Source organism: Oncorhynchus clarkii, chromosome 4 (genome assembly GCF_045791955.1).
Source record: "Oncorhynchus clarkii lewisi isolate Uvic-CL-2024 chromosome 4, UVic_Ocla_1.0, whole genome shotgun sequence".
In the NCBI taxonomy this organism is placed as follows: Eukaryota; Metazoa; Chordata; class Actinopteri; order Salmoniformes; family Salmonidae; genus Oncorhynchus; species Oncorhynchus clarkii.
In genome coordinates, this window is record NC_092150.1 from 27,381,775 (window position 1) to 27,402,885 (window position 21,111).

The window sequence follows — 21,111 nt, forward strand, 5'->3', positions numbered from 1 at the left end:
TGACGCTGTCTGGAGAATGTCATTTTTGAGGAGACAGTCATTCTCGGAACTTTGTCTTAGAGCATGCAGTTGCAGGGGGGACTATTATTTTAGACGCACAAGACAGTTCCTATGTGTTTGAGTTGCAGAGGACCGTCAAAGTAGATGAATAAAGGTAAATCCGAATTTATTTCTCAAACTGGAGTCTCCAAGACGAACTCGGGTGTTTTAAGGGAGTGTCGATCATACAAAGGCAACTTTAACGTGTTTACACGTGCTATCTTTATCGGTGCATTGCTTCAGATCAGCTAGCTAAGTAACGGCGTTAGGGCAAGACTGCAATGACATGACATTGAATCTGTTACCCACATTACTAGCTATTAATAAACCCACAGTTAAAAGGTGGTCATCTCAGGGAAACTACTGGCAATTGCAAACAAATGTCAGTTGAACTCGATATGTCACTTATGGAAGCCCTTTCCCGCCACAATTTGTTTTGTCGATGCTATCAATTTCGAGATGTTGACGTACGATCTAAAAATGTATACTATTTCAACATTGAGACGCGTGAGTCAAAAGTTTGATATGCTATATAAAAATGTTGAATAATGATAAGAAATGGTTGACTATCGCAAAATGTTAAGCAACATCATAATAGGATTGTTTTTGTTTTTTTGTAGCATTGTGTGCCAATGTCCATATATCGTTATGTTGCAGTGGTCAGTATTGTCCCAGCACTTTTGATTTGGTTTAATTGAAATGTTGCCACATAAACATTGAAAAGATGGACAACAAATTAGCTTTGTTTAGACTGATCTGATTTGTTTAGACAAGATCTGTCTACCTTTGCACAGTTCATCTGTGTTTCAGTCTGATCAGACGTTGATCAATGAGATTTCAACTTTTATTCACCCACTCAAGCCAACAGTTATTTTTTAATTTTGGTACTATCGAGTTTGAAAACTATACTCCTCTAATAATCAAATACATTTCGACATTGGCGTGAGGTTGAGACCACATTGTGATTGGATTTGGCCAAAACACACCATGAATTCAACAGGGATTATCGCCAATCCATGAAGTGTGTTGAGTATTAGCCGTTTTGTGACGTAGGCTTCTTTACATTAAATAAGGATAAGAGCCTGAGCTAATAATAGGGGAACAAACGGTATCAACTAAGACATTTTTGATGTTGCACACTCTTGAAAAGCACTGATGTATAATACACTTTGCACCATGAGTACAATTGTATCTTCCAGACATAGGGTCTATACTACTGTTGGCTATTGTCATTCTGTGTAACGCAATTAGAGCTGTAATTTGGAACAGCATTGTGTAAACCTTTGTAAAAACGTGTTTTGCGAAAGTCAAGAACGGTTTTGAAATAAATGTATTGCACCACAAAATAGATGTATAAATAAAAGCTAAAAAAAAGGCACTGTTGTAACAGGCTTTGATGCGTTTGACTTCTTAAGAACTATTTAATGCCCTTCCACTGCCCCCCTTGTGGTCAGGTGCATATTTCAGGCAGGTTGACATCCCCTGTAGTATTTCTGCCTCTGTAGCCTTTGATTCGCCAAGACTCACACTTGATGTAAAGTGGGAAAACAAATATTAGCTAGAGAAAGTATTCAAATGTCATGTAAAATGTCATGATTTGGCCTCCACTGTACATATAATATATATTAAAAATAAAACATATAATGATGCTGCAAATGGTAGAGTCCTCAAAGGCACTCATCCCCTTGTTTCCTTTCATATTCATCGTTGACATGAGGCTTGTTTGTCAGGGTTCTGTATAGAACACAAACTATGTACCGTACAAGCAACACACCATGACCTAATTTAAAGAAGTGAAACAAATATGGTAATAGTTTATCAGTGCATTGCTCTCTTCACCTGGTCCGGGATGTCTTTCCCCCCCAGCTTTGAGATCTGAGATATCTCATTTAACAAAAAGACACTAATGCATTCCACATGTACTGGAATCTTCCATTTAGTACTGCATTGCAATATGCCATTCAATTCATACCAATGGAACATTTAATTTCTCACCATGTATTTTCAGAAATCATTCTCCATTAGCTGCTCTTCCATCTTTAGTAATAATTCTTCCGTCTCATTCAGGTTGAAGTCGAATTCCTTAACCGGACTCGTCGACTGTCCGTTAAAAGGTCACTAATCTAAAAGGTCACAACAACAAAAATGTATTGTTAAAGTCGTTTATTTATTTTTTTTACTTCCAAATATTACAGCCTAATTTCAATATCATAAAAAATAGTTGTCATACTTGCTTCCGGCATAGGAAAAGGACCTGAGCCTTTGCAGCGCTTTGGTGAGGGGGATCTCATCTGAAGAGGCAGGAGACCTCGGTCTCCCACTTGACCTGTCCTCTGAGCATGAGGGCTCAAGATTCTCTGCAGTAAAATACATCATGGCAATTCTTGGTACAGATAAAATACCTTTCCCAATTGTTCAAGAATGAGAATAAGGGGTTTGCTTATGTTGTGAAGGGCCGTCATTACATGGTGGCTTGTGCTGTGTTTTAGCCTTTTGCTTCTTGGTAGCAGTGGCACAAGTTTTCTGGTGCTTCGGGCATATTTTGGTGGGGGCTTGGGTAGACCTTTGCCTGAAAATAAACATAGAAGTATAAAATAACATCCAGCCTTTTCTACACACGTGTTATGCATTTAAGTTTTATTGATGTGGGAGAAGGCTTCTCAAAAGTCAGCCAAACACATACCAAACTTTAATCAAAAATTCTTCAACATGCCAAAGTTAACTTCCCGAGCCACTACCCCCCCCCTAGCCTGGAAATACAGAGGGATTTCAGCTCAGTTTAAAAAAACAACAACAATTAATTACATTCGTATCGACGTTTTAGGGCTCTGTTCAATTAGTAAAGCTCAAGCGTTTCCGAGTTTACTGTGAATGCAGTCTCCGCTACAGCAGGAACATTGCTTTTACATTTAAATATTTTGGGGTGGTGGGAATGGGCTTCCATAGTCAAGGACTGTTCTTCCATAGGCTGTCACCTGGGCGTTTCAGGAAGTGGTATCTTCTCATTCAGGAACCATGGAGTTGTTGTGTGCCCGTCTCATGAGGAACCAACGCCGTTGCCTACCTGCCTACCTGTCTAGAAGCTTTCAAACCTCCCATTGCCGACAGAGACAATCAACAACCAGGAGGACATTACCTTCAACAGAACTCTACTCAACCAACACATGTCGGATTCTACGGCAGCCCGAAACCACAGACTCTGTTTGTCAACTTCAATTGAAGCCATCTTCATCTCAGAGACAACTTTTCTCATCTCAGAATGTAAGAACAGTACTTTTCCCAGTGGGGACACCTAGACCTGACCCTGCTGTCCACTGTCTCCCTGTTATATGGCTGTCTAAGCATGGACAGAACTTCTTCCATACCTCTGCTCCTCACCGCGCCCTGCCTGCGCCTCTCATATGGCTGGTACTCAAACCCCTGCAGAAGATAGTGGCTATTATACTGGGCAGGTAAGATACACGTCCGAGTGTCGTCTCAGTCCATCTACAGTGCATTCAAAGTATTCAGACCCCTTCACTTTTTCTACATTTTATTACATCACAGCCTTATTCTAAAATGGATGGATGTTTTTTTCCCTCCTCATCAATCTACACATAACACCCCATAATGACGAATCCCAAAAAGGTTTTGACATTTTTGCAAATGTATAAAAATAAAAATGTATCACATTTACATAAGTATTCAGACCCTTTACTAAGTAAGTACTTTGTTGAAGCACCTTTGGCAGCGATTACAGCCTTGTGTCTGACGCTACAAGCTTGGCACACCTGTATTTGGGGAGTTTCTCCCGTTCTTCTCTGCAGATCCTCTCAAACTCTGCCAGGTTTTGATCGGTTTCAAGTCCGGGCTCTGGTTGTGCCACTCAAGGAAATTCAGAGACTTGTCCCGAAGCCACTCCTATGTTGTCTTGACTGTGTGCTTAGGGTTGTTGTCCTGTTGGAAGGTGAACCTTCGCCCCAATCTGAGGTCCTGAGTGCTCTGGAGCAGGTCTCTCTGTGCTTTACTCCGTTAATCTGTCCCTCGATCCTGACTAGTCTACCAGTCCCTTCCGCTGAAAAATATCCTCACAGCATGATGCTTCCACCACCATCCTTCACCGTAAGGATGGTATTGGCCAGGGGATGAGCGGTGCCTGGCTTCCTCCAGATGTGATGCTTGGCATTCAGGCCAAAGAGTTACATTTTGGTTTCAGAAGACCATAGAATCTTGTTTCTCATGGTCTGAGAGTCCTTTAGGTGCCTTTCGGCAATCTCTAAGCAGGCTGTCATGTGCCTTTTGCTGAGTGGCTTCTGTCTGGCCATTCTACCATAAAGGCCTGATTGGAGTGCTGCAGAGATGGGAGAACCTTCTAGAAGGACAACCATCTCCGTAGAGGAACTCTGGAGCTCTGTCAGAGTGACCATCGCGTTCTTGGTCAAGGCCCTTCTCCCACGATTGTTCAGTTTGGCAGGGGGGCCGGCTCAATGAAGATTCTTGCTGGTTCCAAACTTCTTCTATTTCAGATTGATGGAGGCACTGTGTTCTTGGAGACCTTCAATGCTGCAGACATTTTTTGGTACACTTTCCCAGATCTGTGCCTTGACGCAATCCTGTCTCGGAGCTCTTCAGGCAAGTCCTTCAACCTCACGGCTTTGTTTTTGCTCTGATAAGCACTGTCAACTGTGGGACATTATATTGACAGGTGTGTGCCTATCCAAATCATGTCCAATCAATTGAATTTACCACAGGTGGACTGCAATCAAGTTGTAAAAACATCTCAAGATGATTAATGGAAACAGGATGCACCTGAGCTCAATTTAAAGTCTCATAACAAAGGGTCTGAATACTTATGTAAATAAGGTACATCTGTTTTCTATTTTTAATAGGTTTGCAAAAATGTCTAAACCATTGTTTTCACTTTGTCATTATGGGGTATTGTGTGAAGATTGATGAGGGAAAAATGTAGTTGATGCATTTTAGAATCATGCTATAATGTAACAAAATGTGGAAAAGGTGAAGGGGTCTGAATACTTTCCGAATGCACAGTACATTGATACGGTTTATGATGGTAAGATAGACGTTGCTGCTACATGGCGTCTCTGTCTCTAGTAGTGTTACATGGTGTCTCTGTCTCTAGTAGTGATACATGGTGTTTTGGGTGTCTCTGTCTCTAGTAGTGCTACATGGTGTCTCTGTCTCTAGTAGTGCTACATGGTGTCTCTGTCTCTAGTAGTGCTTCATGGTGTCTCTGTCTCTAGTAGTGCTTCATGGTGTCTCTGTCTCTAGTAGTGCTTCATGGTGTCTCTGTCTCTAGTAGTGGTTCATGGTGTCTCTGTCTCTAGTAGTGCTTCATGGTGTCTCTGTCTCTAGTAGTGATACATGGTGGTTTTGGTGTCTCTGTCTCTAGTAGTGATACATGGTGTTTCTAGTAGTGCTACATGGTGTCTCTAGTAGTGCTACATGGTGTCTCCGTCTCTAGTAGTGCTACATGGTGTCTCCGTCTCTAGTAGTGCTACATGGTGTCCCTGTCTCTAGTGGTGCTACATTGTGTCTGTCTCTAGTAGTGCTACATGGTGTCTCTGTCTCTAGTAGTGCTACAATGTGGTTTTGGTGTCTCTGTCTCTAGTCGTGGTTTTGGTGTCTCTGTCTCTAGTGTTACATAGTGTCTCTGTTTCTAGTAGTGCTACATTGTGTCTCTCTCTCTAGTAGTGCTACATGGTGGTTTTGGTGTCTCTGTCTCTAGTGTTACATGGTGTCTCTGTCTCTAGTAGTGTTACATGGTGTCTCTGTCTCTAGTAGTGATACATGGTGTTGTTGGTGTCTCTGTCTCTAGTAGTGCTACATGGTGTCTAGTAGTGCTACATGGTGTCTCTAGTAGTGCTACATGGTGTCTCTAGTAGTGCTTGCTACATGGTGTCTCTAGTAGTGCTTGCTACATGGTGTCTCTAGTAGTACTACATGGTGGTTTTGGTGTCTCTGTCTCTAGTAGTGCTGCATGGTGTCACTGTCTCTATTAGTGCTACATCAAATCAAATCAAATGTATTTATATAGCCCTTCGTACATCAGCTGATATCTCAAAGTGCTGTACAGAAACCCAGCCTAAAACCCCAAACAGCAAGCAATGCAGGTGTAGAAGCACGGTTTTGGTGTCTCTGTCTCTAGTAGTGATACATGGTGGTTTTGGTGTCTCTGTCTCTAGTAGTGCAACATGGTGTCTCTCTCTAGTAGTGTTACATGGTGTCTCTGTCTCTAGTAGTGCTACATGGTGTTTTTGGTGTCTCTGTCTCTAGTAGTGCTACATGGTGGTTTTGGTGTCTCTGTCTCTAGTGTTACATAGTGTCTCTGTCTCTAGTAGTGCTACATTGTGTCTCTGTCTCTCTAGTAGTGCTACATGGTGTCTCTGTCTCTTGTAGTGCAACATGGTGTCTCTCTCTAGTAGTGTTACATGGTGTCTCTGTCTCTAGTAGTGATACATGGTGTCTCTGTCTCTAGCAGTGATACATGGTGTCTCTGTCTCTAGTGTTACATAGTGTCTCTGTCTCTAGTAGTGCTACATTGTGTGTCTCTCTCTAGTAGTGCTACATGGTGTCTCTCTCTAGTAGTGCTACATGGTGGTTTTGGTGTCTCTGTCTCTAGTGTTACATGGTGTCGCTGTCTCTAGTAGTGCTACATTGTGTCTCTCTCTCTAGTAGTGCTACATGGTGTCTCTCTCTAGTAGTGCTACATGGTGGTTTTGGTGTCTCTGTCTCTAGTAGTGTTACATAGTGTCTCTGTCTCTAGTAGTGCAACATGGTGTCTCTCTAGTAGTGTTACATGGTGTCTCTGCCTCTAGTAGTGATACATGGTGGTTTTGGTGTCTCTGTCTCTAGTAGTGTTACATGGTGTCTCTGTCTCTAGTAGTGTTACATGGTGTCTCTGTCTCTAGTAGTGTTACATGGTGTCTCTGTCTCTAGTAGTGCAACATGGTGTCTCTCTCTAGTAGTGTTACATGGTGTCTCTTGTAGTGCTACATGGTGTCTGTCTCTAGTAGTGTTACATGGTGTCTCTGTCTCTAGTCGTGCTACATGTTGTTTTTGGTCTCCCCTCTCCTCTAGGAGTATCAGGAAGTGGTGGTTGGCCCTCCCACCCAATAAGCAGCAGCTCGTGCGTCAGAAGGTCTGGCGTCGCCGTTGGCAGCTGGTGGCCGGGGGTATGGTTGCTATGGTGATCATGGCAAGTTTCTTCCTGACTCATCTGGACGAATCGCCCATCACGGGACGCACACGCCTCCTAGTGTTCAGTAGAGAGAACTACATGGAGCTGGCTGCAGTGACAGGAGATGGGGTGAGACCGATAACTGTATATATCAATGGCCATCAATCACTTGACACCATTCATTCCTTTGTGAAGACTCAATAGCGCGTTGAAGACAAATTAAGTCTGTTAAGATAACGTCTCATGGAGACGTAACATGCACAGTTTGAGCTACTCCAGGAAGTGATGTTTCAGGCTAGCCCAGTACTGCCCTCTCATTGAGTAACTCAAGTTGAAGGCTGACCGGGTTACTGCAGGCAACCATTAGCAACAAATGATCCTTAACTTCTTCTGTGTGCGGTTCAAGGACATATATCTGGTGTATTAGAAGCAATTATTGATATCATAATTGTCTTGAAAAATGTATTCCATTTACTATAATGGGGGAATCCTGTTTTCTGCTAACAATGCCTGCAGTACCGTGGACAGAGAGTGGGTGAGGAGAGATGCTGTTAACCTTGTGGGCCATATTCAGTCTAATAAGATGATCATTTTCAACCATTCAGATGAACCTGTTTTAGGAAATTATGATTTCATATATGATATATTATAAACCTGGTGGTTCGAGCCCTGAATGCTGATTGGCTGAAAGCCGTGGTGTATCAGACCGTATATACTGTTCTAATTACATTGGTAACCAGTTTATAATAGCAATACGGCTAAGGCCTGTATCCAGGCACTCCGCATTGCGTCGTGCAGAGGAACAGCCGTTGGCCATATACCACACCCCCCAGGGTCTTATTGCTTAATGATAATATAATAGTAGTTCAGTAACTGACTCTTGTTTGTGTCCTCAGTGCATGGAGGATGTTGATTTAACTGTGTGTGTTCTACCCAGTACATGGAGGATGTTGATTTAACTGTGTGTGTTCTACCCAGTGCATGGAGGATGTTGATTTAACTGTGTGTGTTCTACCCAGTGCATGGAGGATGTTGATTTAACTGTGTGTGTTCTACCCAGTGCATGGAGGATGTTGATTTAACTGTGTGTGTGTGTGTGTGTGTGTGTTCTACCCAGTGCATGGAGGATGTTGATTTAACTGTGTGTGTTCTACCCAGTGCATGGAGGATGTTGATTTAACTGTGTGTGTTCTACCCAGTGCATGGAGGATGTTGATTTAACTGTGTGTGTTCTACCCAGTGCATGGAGGATGTTGATTTAACTGTGTGTGTTCTACCCAGTGCATGGAGGATGTTGATTTAACTGTGTGTGTTCTACCCAGTGCATGGAGGATGTTGATTTAACTGTGTGTGTGTGTGTGTGTGTGTTCTACCCAGTGCATGGAGGATGTTGATTTAACTGTGTGTGTTCTACCCAGTGCATGGAGGATGTTGATTTAACTGTGTGTGTTCTACCCAGTGCATGGAGGATGTTGATTTAACTGTGTGTGTGTGTGTGTGTTCTACCCAGTGCATGGAGGATGTTGATTTAACTGTGTGTGTGTGTGTGTTCTACCCAGTGCATGGAGGATGTTGATTTAACTGTGTGTGTGTGTGTGTGTGTTCTACCCAGTACATGGAGGATGTTGATTTAACTGTGTGTGTTCTACCCAGTGCATGGAGGATGTTGATTTAACTGTGTGTGTTCTACCCAGTAGATGGAGGATGTTGATTTAACTGTGTGTGTGTGTGTGTGTGTGTTCTACCCAGTGCATGGAGGATGTTGATTTAACTGTATGTGTGTGTTCTACCCAGTACATGGAGGATGTTGATTTAACTGTATGTGTGTGTTCTACCCAGTACATGGAGGATGTTGATTTAACTGTGTGTGTGTGTGTGTGTGTGTGTGTGTGTGTGTGTGTGTGTGTGTGTGTGTGTGTGTGTGTGTGTGTGTGTGTGTGTGTGTGTGTGTGTGTGTGTGTGTGTGTGTGTGTGTGTGTGTGTGTGTTCTACCCAGTAGATGGAGGATGTTGATTTAACTGTGTGTGTGTTCTACCCAGTACATGGAGGATGTTGATTTAACTGTATGTGTGTGTTCTACCCAGTACATGGAGGATGTTGATTTAACTGTATGTGTGTGTTCTACCCAGTACATGGAGGATGTTGATTTAACTGTGTGTGTGTGTTCTACCCAGTAGATGGAGGATGTTGATTTAACTGTGTGTGTGTGTGTGTTCTACCCAGTACATAGGGGATGTTGATTTAACTGTGTGTGTGTGTTCTACCCAGTACATGGAGGATGTTGATTTAACTGTATGTGTGTGTTCTACCCAGTGCATGGAGGATGTTGATTTAACTGTATGTGTGTGTTCTACCCAGTACATGGAGGATGTTGATTTAACTGTATGTGTGTGTTCTACCCAGTAGATGGAGGATGTTGATTTAACTGTATGTGTGTGTGTGTGTGTGTTCTACCCAGTACATGGAGGATGTTGATTTAACTGTGTGTGTGTGTGTGTGTGTGTTCTACCCAGTACATGGAGGAATTTGCTGAGTTGATGGTTCCAGAGAAGGACCCTCGTCACCAGGTGGTGGAGAGAGTGGTGGAGCACCTGGCCCAGAGGAACAAAGACATCCCAGAGGTCTCCTCTGTTCCATGGAGAGTCCACTTGGTCGACAGCCCTACCATCAACGCTTTCGTACTGCCTGTGAGTCCCAGCCCCTGGTGTGTGTGTGTGTGTGTGTGTGAGACTTGTTCGTTTTTATTCCCAGTCCAGTTCAAAACATGCAGACGAAACTGGCAAGCGTAGATCCAAACAGTAAGTTGACTGTTTGTATGATACCTGTCTCTCTGCTCTAGAATGGAAAGGTGTTTATGTTTACTGGGATGTTGGAGGCCGTTGCAGATGTTCACCAGCTCACCTTCATCCTGGGACATGAGATGGCCCACGCAGTGATGGGACACTCTGTGAGTATACAGCCTTTCTGTCTGTCTCTCTCTAGTGATGGGACACTGAGTATACAGCCTTTCTGTCTGTCTCTCTCTAGTGGTGGGACACTGAGTATACAGCCAGGCCATTCTGTCTCTCTCTAGTGGTGGGACACTGAGTATACAGCCAGGCCTTTCTGTCTGTCTCTAGTGGTGGGACACTGAGTATACAGCCTTTCTGTCTGTCTCTCTCTAGTGGTGGGACACTGAGTATACAGCCTTTCTGTCTGTCTCTCTCTAGTGGTGGGACACTGAGTATACAGCCAGTCCTTTCTGTCTGTCTCTCTCTAGTGATGGGACACTGAGTATACAGCCTTTCTGTCTGTCTCTCTCTAGTGATGGGACACTGAGTATACAGCCAGGCCATTCTGTCTCTCTCTAGTGGTGGGACACTGAGTATACAGCCAGGCCTTTCTGTCTGTCTCTAGTGGTGGGACACTGAGTATACAGCCTTTCTGTCTGTCTCTCTCTAGTGATGGGACACTGTGAGTATACAGCCTTTCTGTCTGTCTCTCTCTAGTGATGGGACACTGTGAGTATACAGCCAGGCCTTTCTGTCTGTCTCTAGTATACGTATGTGAGGATTTTGAATAGGACTGAATAGTGTGTCCTCACAAGGTTAGTTATACAAGACTGTGTGTGTTTGCTCGTTGCTTGCCTGGGGGCTACACAGAGTCGTGTCCTGTTCCGTGCCGAGTGACTCATCAGCTTCAGTCATGCTACAGTACTACTGGTCTCCTCCTCTCTCTCATCCACGTCACCTCACCTGACCTACAGCTCAGATCTGTCGCAGGTCTGCAGAGAGGATGTCATTAATTGCAGTGGGGTTGTATCATCAGTCACTAGTTCTAAGAAGCTCACAGACAGAGTGTCCTTTAGATGTCTGAGACGCTAATGTTGTTTCTGGACTGAGGGTACAGCTGTTTTAAGTAGAGAGTCTCATCCCTTTTCAATGAACTCAGAACAGCTGACTGTTCTAATCGGATATGGCTCTTGCTCTGAGAGAAATGTTTGGCGTAGTTTCTGAGCCTTTCCTCTGAGACCTGTATTTACCCTCCAATACAGGACAGTTTAATTAGATGATGAAAATGAATATGGATTCATCAGTTCCAGCCTCGCCCTGGGTGTCTGCTGTTAGATTCACCATTTCCTAATGTAATCTCCATATTAGGTCTGAATTTAAAGTTCAGATGAAATAGGTGGGAACAATCAATACACTTACAGAGAATTATTTATTTATTGCTTTTCTACTTTCTCTCTCCCCCCCCTACTTTTTTCTCTCTTTTCTCTCCTTCCCTCCCTTCCTCCCTCCAGGCAGAGCAGGCCAGTATGTCTCATGTGGTAGACTTCCTGTCTCTGATCCTGCTAACAGCCATCTGGGCCGTGTGTCCTCGAGACAGCCTGGCTGTACTGGGACAGTGGATACAGACTAAGCTCATACAGGTAACGGACACATATCAGGACTTTTCATGTGGTGAAAGATATGTTTAACTAATCTCTGTGTCTTTCTCTCTCCCTGTGTATGTGTCTCTCTCCCTCTCTGTCTCTCTCTGTCTCTCTCTGTCTGTGTGTCTCACTCTGTCTCTCTCTGTCTGTGTGTCTCTCTCTGTGTATCTCTCTCTGTCTTTCTCTCTCTCTCTCTCTCTCTCTGTCTCTGTGTCTCTCTGTCTTTCTCTCTGTCTCTCTCTGTGTCTGTGTCTCTCTCTCTCTGTGTCTTTCTCTCTCTGTCTCTCTCTCTCTCTCTCTCTCTGTGTCTCTCTCTGTCTTTATATCAATTCAATTCAAGGGCTTTATTGGCATGGGAAACGTGTTAACATTGCCAAAGCAAGTGAGGTAGATAATATATAAAGTGAATATATAAAGTGAAATAAACAATAACAATTAACAGTGAACATTACACATACAGAAGTTTCAAAACAATAAAGGCATTACAAATGTCATATATATATATATATATATATATATATATATATATATATATATATATATATATATATATATATATATATATATATATACAGTGTTTTAACAATGTACAAATGGTAAAGGACACAAGATAAAATAAATAAGCAGAAATATGGGTTGTATTTACAATGGTATGTGTTCTTCACTGGTTGCCCTTTTCTCGTGGCAACAGATCACAGCAGCAAGATTTGTGACGGCACACTGTGGTATTTCACCCAGTAGATATGGGAGTTTTTCAAAATTGGATTTGTTTTTGAATTCTTTGTGGATCTGTGTAATCTGAGGGAAATATGTCTCTCTAATCTGGTCATACATTGGGCAGGAGGTTAGGAAGTGCAGCTCAGTTTCCACCTCATTTTGTAGGCAGTGTGCATATAGCCTGTCTTCTCTTGAGAGCCATGTCTGCGTACGGCGGCCTTTCTCAATAGCAAGGCTATGCTCACTGAGTCTGTACATTGTCAAAGCTTTCCTTAAGTTTGGGTCAGTCACAGTGATCAGGTATTCTGCCGCTGTGTACTCTCTGTTTAGGGCCAAATAGCATTCTAGTTTGCTCTGTTTTTTTGTTAAGTCTTACCAATGTGTCAAGTAATTATCTTTTTGTTTACTCATGATTTGGTTGGGTCTAATTGTGCTGCTGTCCTGGGGCTCTGTAGGGTGGTGTTTGTGTTTGTGAACAGAGCCCCAGGACCAGCTTGCTTAGGGGACTCTTCTCCAGGTTCATCTCTCTGTAGGTGATAGCTTTGTTGTGGAAGGTTTGGGAATCGCTTCCTTTTAGGTGGTTATAGAATTTAACGGCTCTTTTCTGGATTTTGATAATTAGTAGGTATCGGCCTAATTCTGATCTGCATGCATTATTTGGTGTTCTACGTTGTACACGGAGGATATTTTTGCCGAATTCTGCATGCCGAGTCTCAATTTGGTGTTTGTCCCATTTTGTGAAGTCTTGGTTGGTGAGCGGACCCCAGACCTCACAGCCATAAAGGGCAATGGGCTCTATGACTGATTCAAGTATTTTTAGCCAAATCCTAATTGGTATGTTGAAATTTATGTTCCTTTTGATGGCATAGAATGCCCTTCTTGCCTTGTCTCTCAGATCGTTCACAGCTTTGTGGAAGTTACCTGTGGCGCTGATGTTTAGGCCAAGGTATGTATAGTTTTTTGTGTGCTCTAGGGCAACAGTGTCTAGATGGAATTTGTATTTGTGGTCCTGGTGACTGGACCTTTTTTGGAACACCATTATTTTGGTCTTACTGAGATTTACTGTCAGGGCCCAGGTCTGACAGAATCTGTGCATAAGATCTAGCCCTCCTTGGTTGGTGACAGAAGCACCAGATCATCAGCAGACATTTGACTTCGGATTCTAGTAGAGTGAGGCCGGGTGCTGCAGACTTTTCTAGTGCCCGCGCCAATTCGTTGATATATATGTTGAAGAGGGTGGGGCTTAAGCTGCATCCCTGTCTCACCCCACGACCCTGTGTGAAGAAATGTGTGTTTTTTTGCCAATTTTAACTGCACACTTGTTGTTTGTGTACATATCTCTCTCTCTCTCTCTCCCTCTCTCTCTCTCTCTCTCTCTCTCTCTCTCTCTCTCTCAGTTCTTGTTTGATCGTCCTTATAGCAGGAAGTTGGAGGCAGAAGCTGATCAGGTTGGACTCCAGCTGGCTGCCAAGGTACAGGATAGGACAGTAGCTCTGTCTCACTCTTGCCTCCTGACCCTTCTGTATATGCTGACTAAACTTACAGCTGCTTACAGTGCACTAGATGGCGATGTTGTCAAATATAGAATTTATCCCACTCTTCTAACCGTCAACCTGTTCTGGATGCTGTAGTAATGTATCGTTTCCGTGACAACCATACAGGCGCCCAGGGTGTGTGTAACCCAGTCTGTCTCTCCCTCCAGGCATGTGCTGATGTGCGGGCAGGGCCAGTGTTCTGGCAGCAGATGGAAATCAGTGACCAGCTGAGAGGAGAACCTACAGTACCAGAGTGGCTCTCCACACACCCCTCTCACAGGAACAGAGTTTCACAGCTGGACCGGCTGATCCCACAGGTAGCAAGCATGCAGGGGAGAGAGGGAGAGATACTCGTCCTCATACACCAGTATACACTGTCGCCAAGGGTCTATATTCAGAGGGATTGGGTTAAATGCGGAAGACACATTTCAGTTGAATGCGTTCGTTCCAACAACTGACTAGGTATCCCTCTTTCCCTTCCTATATGATGTCAATCTTGTCATCAAGTCATTCCTGCAGTCTGATCAGACATGATGGCTGTGTGTTGGTGGTATGCACATGACCGATGAGTCTGCTATACCTGGTCTCACACCGCAGGCCGTTAGAACAGTCCACGTGACTTCCTGGTGTTGCTAATGTACAGAAGCACATCACATGGCCTGAAGACTGTGGTCTAGGAGGAGAACTCCATCAGAGCTGTAGGATTGAGCTGGGAGTCTAGTCTAACGTGACACCTACAGATGTCAGAGCCTAATTTGACCCCATTCGTCGCAGGAGGAAAATAATCCTGCAGCAATGGGATTTTAATATCTGAATACATATTTAGACTCACCGCCAGGGGGCAGCTGAAGGCGTTTGTTTTGTATACAACGCACACCGTACCTACCTTATACCATGTGTAGGCTACATGCAGGCTACAGCATGTCTCATGTGACTTCTTATGTAGAGGTAGATGCAGGCTACAGCATGTCTCGTGTGACTTCTTATGTAGGCTACATGCAGGCTACAGCATGGTTCATGTGACTTCTTATGTAGGCTACATGCAGGCTACAGTATGTCTCGTGTGACTTCCTATGTAGAGGTAGATGCAGTTTTCATTAGGGGAAATCTTTATTTTAGATTTCTTTTTAATCAATTGTTTTATTAAATGTTGAAGGCAAGCAATAGGCAGAAAAAATGTATGGTTTCGTCAGTGTGTGTTTCCCGGGACACAGAGTCTACATGGATCCTGCCCACTGCCCTTTAACTCATGCATGAAGGTCTATTTTTTACGCATTCATTCCACGTTTTTTACCGTGTTAATTCTGCGCTGTTACAGGGTTAAGACAGAAACAACTCAAAAGGTTAACAGTTTAGGCATTAATTGCGAGTGGTTAAGGTTAGGACTATGGTTTAGGGAAGGCTTAAAACAAGATAATTAAAACGACGAGCCTATGTATCATTAGTATTCTTAGTGCCTACGAGAGCGTTGTGAAAGGCCATAGCACAGTGGTCTAAGCAGCGCGCTCCAGCTCCGAGCCTCATGAGTTGGCGCCCAGTGCTGGGAGATATAGTGACCAGTCTGAACCTGCATTAGTCCCACATGTTAATTGCTTTTATTTCAATGTTTTCAAGCTGACGTTGGAGGCGGCTTATGGTAGAGATATTAACATTAAATGATCTGGCAACAGCTCTGGTGGACATTCCTGCAGTCAGCATGCCAATTGCACGCTCCCTCAAAACTTGAGACATTTGTGCCATAGTGTTGTGTGACAATACAGAACATTTTAGAGTGACCTTTTATTGTCCCCAGCACAAGGTGCGCCTGTGTAATGATCATGCTGTTTAATCAGCTTTTTGATATACCACACCTGTCAGGTGGATAGATTATCTGGGCAAAAGGAGAAATGCTCACTAACAGGGATGTAAACATATTTGTACACAAAATATGAGAAAAATGCGCTTTTTTTTGCATATGGAACATTTCTCGGATCTTATATTTCAGCTCATGAAACATGGGACCAACATTTTACATGTTATGTTTATATTTTTTTCAGTATATATTTACAAATGATACATCATCTATAAAACATGGACGAGCATCCACACTGGAGGAAAGTTTATTGTTCTACAGTAGGCCCAAATCAGCTCACCAACTCAGCCAGGGAAACACAGTGTGACAATGGATAGGCTAACGGGTAGCCCACAGAATGTAGCCTATTGGATTATTGCAACCATCGATGGCACTAGATTATCGCCAGCTGATGTCTCATTAAACCATCAATACGTGCTAAATTCACCTGCACAGCTGAACTCAATTGCAACCAAAGTCTTTCAAGATATGTTCGGCCTCTGGTTGGTCTTATCATCAGAACAACTTTTTGAACAGACTACTGGCGATTTATCTATTTGGCAAGCATCGGAAATAAAGCATTTCATCATTTAATCTACTGTGGCAATTTACCTGACACTTTGTATGAATGGAAACTCATGTTGGTGAATCTTACTGTTATTATTTTATTTGTTTCCTATTTATGTTATCCAAAAGTGTCTGGTATGGTCATTTCTTATCAAGATTGGGGGGTAAATTATCCCTGGTCTCCCCATATTTTAAATGTGTAAGCAAATCAAGTAAATCGGGGGAATTTAGTTATTTGTGCCTGAAGGGCGTCGGACGGAATCGAACCCACGTCGACATGGTCGGCCTTCATGTGTGTGGCCCTAAGAGTGGCGTAAAGCTCACCGTCATTGGACTGGAGCAGTGGAAATGCGTTCTCTGGAGTGATGAATCACGCTTCACCATCTGGCAGTCTGATGGACAAATCTGGATTTGGCGGATGCCAGGAGAACACTACCTGCTTAAATGCGTAGCGCCAACTATGACGTTTGGTGGGGGAGGAATATTGGTCTGGGGCTGTTTTTCATGGTTAGGCCCCTTAGGTCAAGTGAAAGGAAATCTCAACGCTACAGCATACAACGGCATTCTAGACGATTCTGTGCTTCCAACTTTGTGGCAACGATTTGGGGAAGGCCCTTTCCTGTTTCAGCATGACAATGCCCCTGTGCGCAAAGCGAGGTCCGTACAGAAATGGTTTGTCGAGATTGGTGTGGAAGAACATGACTGGCCTGCACAGAGCCCTGACCTCAACCCCATTGAACACCTTTGGGATGAATTTGACCGCCGACTGCGAGCCAGGCCTCATCTCCCTACATCAGTGCCCGACCTCACTAATGTTCTTGTGGCTGAATAGAAGCAAGTCCCCCCAGCAATGTTCCAACATCTACTGGAAAGCCTTCCCAGAAGATTGGAGGCTGTTATAGCAGCAAAGGGGGGACCAACTCCATATTAATGCAAATTATTTTGGAATGAGATGTTCGACGAGCATGTGTCCACATACTTTTGGTCATGTAGGGTACGTACATACTAACACAAGACACACACACACCAAGTATGCACACCACACACCCATATATCCTCACAGGCACAGTAGCACACAAACTCTCGTCTGATGGACAATTAGTGTTTTCTCCATCTGTTCCTCTCCTGCTAAAACAGACACACTCAAGGATAAATACACTCCTGTGTGTCACACAGGGTTACATGCACACACACACAGACAGTTGGCATGCTACTGAGCCCTCCTGTTGAATCCCAGACTGGGACATTGACCTGTAGAAGTAGTGATCTGGATCCGTACAGTTTAGGGATGGATTTACTCACATCCACCGTGTGTGTAGGAGAGAAAACACACCTGATTAATGGACGGCCGAAATGTACCTTCAAGAATCTCTGACCACACAACATCTGCTATCACTTTCAGTTAGTTTCCTGACAATTGTTCATTGATTCAGTGGGGGGGGGGGGGGGGTGACTAATTTTTTAAGATGGTCATATTATTATGTATCGTTTAGCTAACCCCTTCTTTGGGTCGGCACAAAACTACATTCATACTTCCATGTGTTTTTTAAACTAGTACCGGTTACCTTCAGATTAGTCCCAAATAACTTGCGAGGGTCGTAAGAGCAAAACGGAGAACACAGTGGGGTCACAGTAGTTTGTAGCCCAAACGGTTCGACGGTACCAACTTCAGAAGAGTCCCCTGACGCTTGTGGGGGTCGTAGAGACCACCATTGTGTTCGCGAGAGTCTCCCCATTCCGTAGAGGGAAGACCGATTTTTGAGATATCTCATGGTCTGACAAATACCGCTCCAACTCTGCCACCTTTCACCGCAGATACGGAAGTGCGACATCGGCGGATGCGGTGGCTTGAGACTCGTCCAATGCAAAAACACAGAAATCTCTAGATTAAGCAGACAAAATTAAAGATATTGCGTTACTTTGATTGACGCACCGGTGCGTCAATTGACTCCAGAGGGATAGCACGCCACTGCCACACGCTGCTTTCATAAGTTTGTCTTTCTGGTGTGTTTCCACTATAACCTCTCTCTCTCCCTCTCCCCAGTACCTGGAGTTGAGGGAGAGCTGTTCCTGTCCTGCCCTCCCTGCTACAGACCCCAGAGCTGTCTTCGCTCAGAGTGTCAAAGTGCTGCTGGATGCTACTAGGGACCTGGAGGGAGAGGCGGGGAAGAGACTGAAACCACAAGCTCTGTCCCAGACCCCAACGTCAGACCACAGAAGGGCTCCACACCCAGGGGGACTGGCTACTGCCCTGCTAGCCTCCTCAGCCACAGGCTCACCTCCAGCCCTGACCCTAGACACTGCTACCCACCTCTAACCCCCGGGCCACTACCCTAGCCCCCCGTCTTCCCAGCCCCAAACCCAGGCCTAGTTCCAGTCAGTGATTGTAGCTCCTTGATTGCTAATTGACTGTTGTTTGTAAGGTCTTGTAAAATTGCAGTTGTCACCTGCTTCTGTGGAATTGCTGCAAAAAGGTTTTGAGTAGCGGTTCTGTTTACTGCATGTAAGAGGGTACAGGGAGATGCTTTGAATGTGTAGTGTGAATACATAGAGATAGTATCCTGTTTTAATTGGAAGATTTCAAGTGGGGACATGCTGCACTCAATGGCCTAATGAGCATATACAGTGAGGTCCAAAATGATTGACTCCCCTGATAAAGATGAGCAGTAATGACTGTATAAAATAAATAAATTCAAAATTAAAATCAAAATTATTGACACCCCGGCCCTAAAGATTGACACCTCTAAAGTAAAGTAGTCAAACGTGTGTATTTGGTCCCATATTTCTATCACGCAATGATTACATCAAGCTTGTGACTCTACAAACTTGTTGGATGCATTTGCAGTTTGTTTTTGGTTGGGTTTAAGATGATTTAGAATATATTTCTCGACACTTCTACATTGATGTACATTCTACCATGATTACGGATAATCCTGAATGAATTGTGAATAATGATGAGTGAGAAAGTTAGAGGGTCAAAGATCATACCCCCCAACACATGCTAACCTCTCACCATTACCAATAACAGAAGAGATTTAACAAATGATTGTTCAAACTATGGCTACATGTCTTAGTGCATATGCAGATCTATACACACCTCACCGAAACTGACAACCAATCATTTAACAGGATTTCCGAAATCACGTTTGTAGGGAATATGAAAGTCAAAACATCTCAACTTTACAGTATGTAAAAGACTAGATTGAGTTATCCTCTCTTTCCAAAAACCACAACCTGGAAGTCAGTGATAAGTCGTTTGTCCCATCTCAGTGGTGTTGGTATAATACATGCTCATGTGATTACAAAGAATTGCGATATAATGTGTTTCTACATGGATTGTTGTACAGCCAAATTCCTCAACAGTAAGATAACACAACGCGTGAAATTAACCTCCTTGATTGATCAAAACTGGGAACATATAAATAACATTCTAACAACATTGAGGAAATGTTGAGGAAACCATGTAAGAATGTCCTTCAGAAAGTACTCATACCTCTGGACTTATTCCCATTTTCGTTTTCTAGGTAGACTGTGTGTAGGCACTGTGTCCTGTATGTCACCTACTTTATCTACACTGTCGTGTCCATCCATCACCACCTGTTGCAATGTGTTTTTGTGGTAATGTGGTCATCAAGTTCATTTAAATGAGTTTTATGTCTCGCCCTGAAGGAATGGTATTGTGTTGTATTTTAGTCTCAAAGATCTTTGTGAAATCATAGAAATGTGTAGTTTTGTACAAATCATGTATTGAACTAGCCAAAGAACATATTTTATCTTAGAACCTGACAAACTACAAATAAATGGGTTTTGAGGTAAAACTGGTCTAGTTTGGTTTGTCGTTGTAACGTAAGTGTGAATGACTGGGTTCTAACCTTGGTTGACCGTGTTAGCACACTGAGCTAAAGCCTAGGCAATTGCTCAGGGGGAATTCACGAGTCTACAGTGTCCTTTCCTCTCTGATCGAAGGGAATTGTATGAGTCAGTGCTAGAGCAGGAATCTATCTGTAAGTCACACACACACACACACACACATACAGGAGAGTGTAGTCCCCAGGGGACAGAGTCAGAAGAAATTCATTGTCCTGTCAGAGAAGCATAAGATCAAGCTGCTTCTAACACACAACCCAGTAATATATACACACAACCCAGTAATATATACACACAGCCCAGTAATATATACACACAACCCAGTAATATACACACACAACCCAGTAATATATACACACAACCCAGTAATATACACACACAACCCAGTAATATACACACACAACTCAGTAATATACACACACAACCCAGTAATATACACATGACCCAGTAATATACACACACAACCCAGTAATATACACACAACCCAGTAATATACACACACAACCCAGTAATATACACACACAACCCAGTAATATACACACACAACCCAGTAATATATACACACGACCCAGTAATATACACACACAACCCAGTAATATACACACATAGAGGTGTCGTGAACAACGTGCTCCTTCAGATTTGTCTGAACTAATATTTTTTCTCTGTAATACCACTAGCCACCTAGCAATTTTATGAAGTTGGCTTTAGCCCAGATAGGTTCCCAACCTCATAACTAGATACCAAGAAGCCATTTCAGGCTATCAAGCAAGTTGGCTTGTCTAAGTATCTTAGCTGACTTGCCCGCTGGCAAGGTTGGCATTCTTCTGTAAAGCAAGCAATTACACTAAATGTACTGAATAAGACTCACATTTCTTTCAATCTTTTACCCAGATTTTAGCAGAGAAGCATTTCTATTTTATTGTTTATTTTTACCACCAGTTAGGAGGAAACTGACCGCTCAAGA

The 21,111-nt window shown here is 43.3% G+C and overlaps 1 protein-coding gene across 3 annotated transcripts; it reads left to right on the forward strand.

Moving 5' to 3' along the window:
• Positions 1–76: 76 nt before the first annotated feature.
• Positions 77–20,098, forward strand: LOC139406669 (OMA1 zinc metallopeptidase). Of its 3 annotated transcripts, none has more exons than XM_071149534.1 (9): positions 77–154; positions 3,007–3,491; positions 7,117–7,345; positions 9,730–9,903; positions 10,056–10,163; positions 11,499–11,627; positions 13,745–13,819; positions 14,050–14,199; positions 18,325–20,098. In XM_071149534.1, exons 2-9 carry the CDS (start codon positions 3,055–3,057, stop codon positions 18,595–18,597), a joined length of 1,575 nt encoding a protein of 524 aa, XP_071005635.1. In that variant the 5' UTR covers positions 77–154; positions 3,007–3,054; the 3' UTR covers positions 18,598–20,098. The 3 variants fall into 3 exon arrangements, with proteins under 3 accessions (XP_071005635.1, XP_071005634.1, XP_071005636.1); XM_071149533.1 differs by having other exon boundaries at positions 84–154; positions 3,050–3,491; XM_071149535.1 differs by having other exon boundaries at positions 87–154; positions 3,028–3,491.
• Positions 20,099–21,111: the final 1,013 nt, after the last annotated feature.

What these genes read in the sequence shown, in the direction of transcription:
- LOC139406669 (XM_071149533.1), top strand. An exon ending in TCAACGCTTTCGTACTGCCT is followed by an intron (nt 9,904 to 10,055) that starts GTGAGTCCCAGC and finishes TCTCTGCTCTAG; the next exon opens with AATGGAAAGGTGTTTATGTT. An exon ending in ACGCAGTGATGGGACACTCT is followed by an intron (nt 10,164 to 11,498) that starts GTGAGTATACAG and finishes TCCTCCCTCCAG; the next exon opens with GCAGAGCAGGCCAGTATGTC.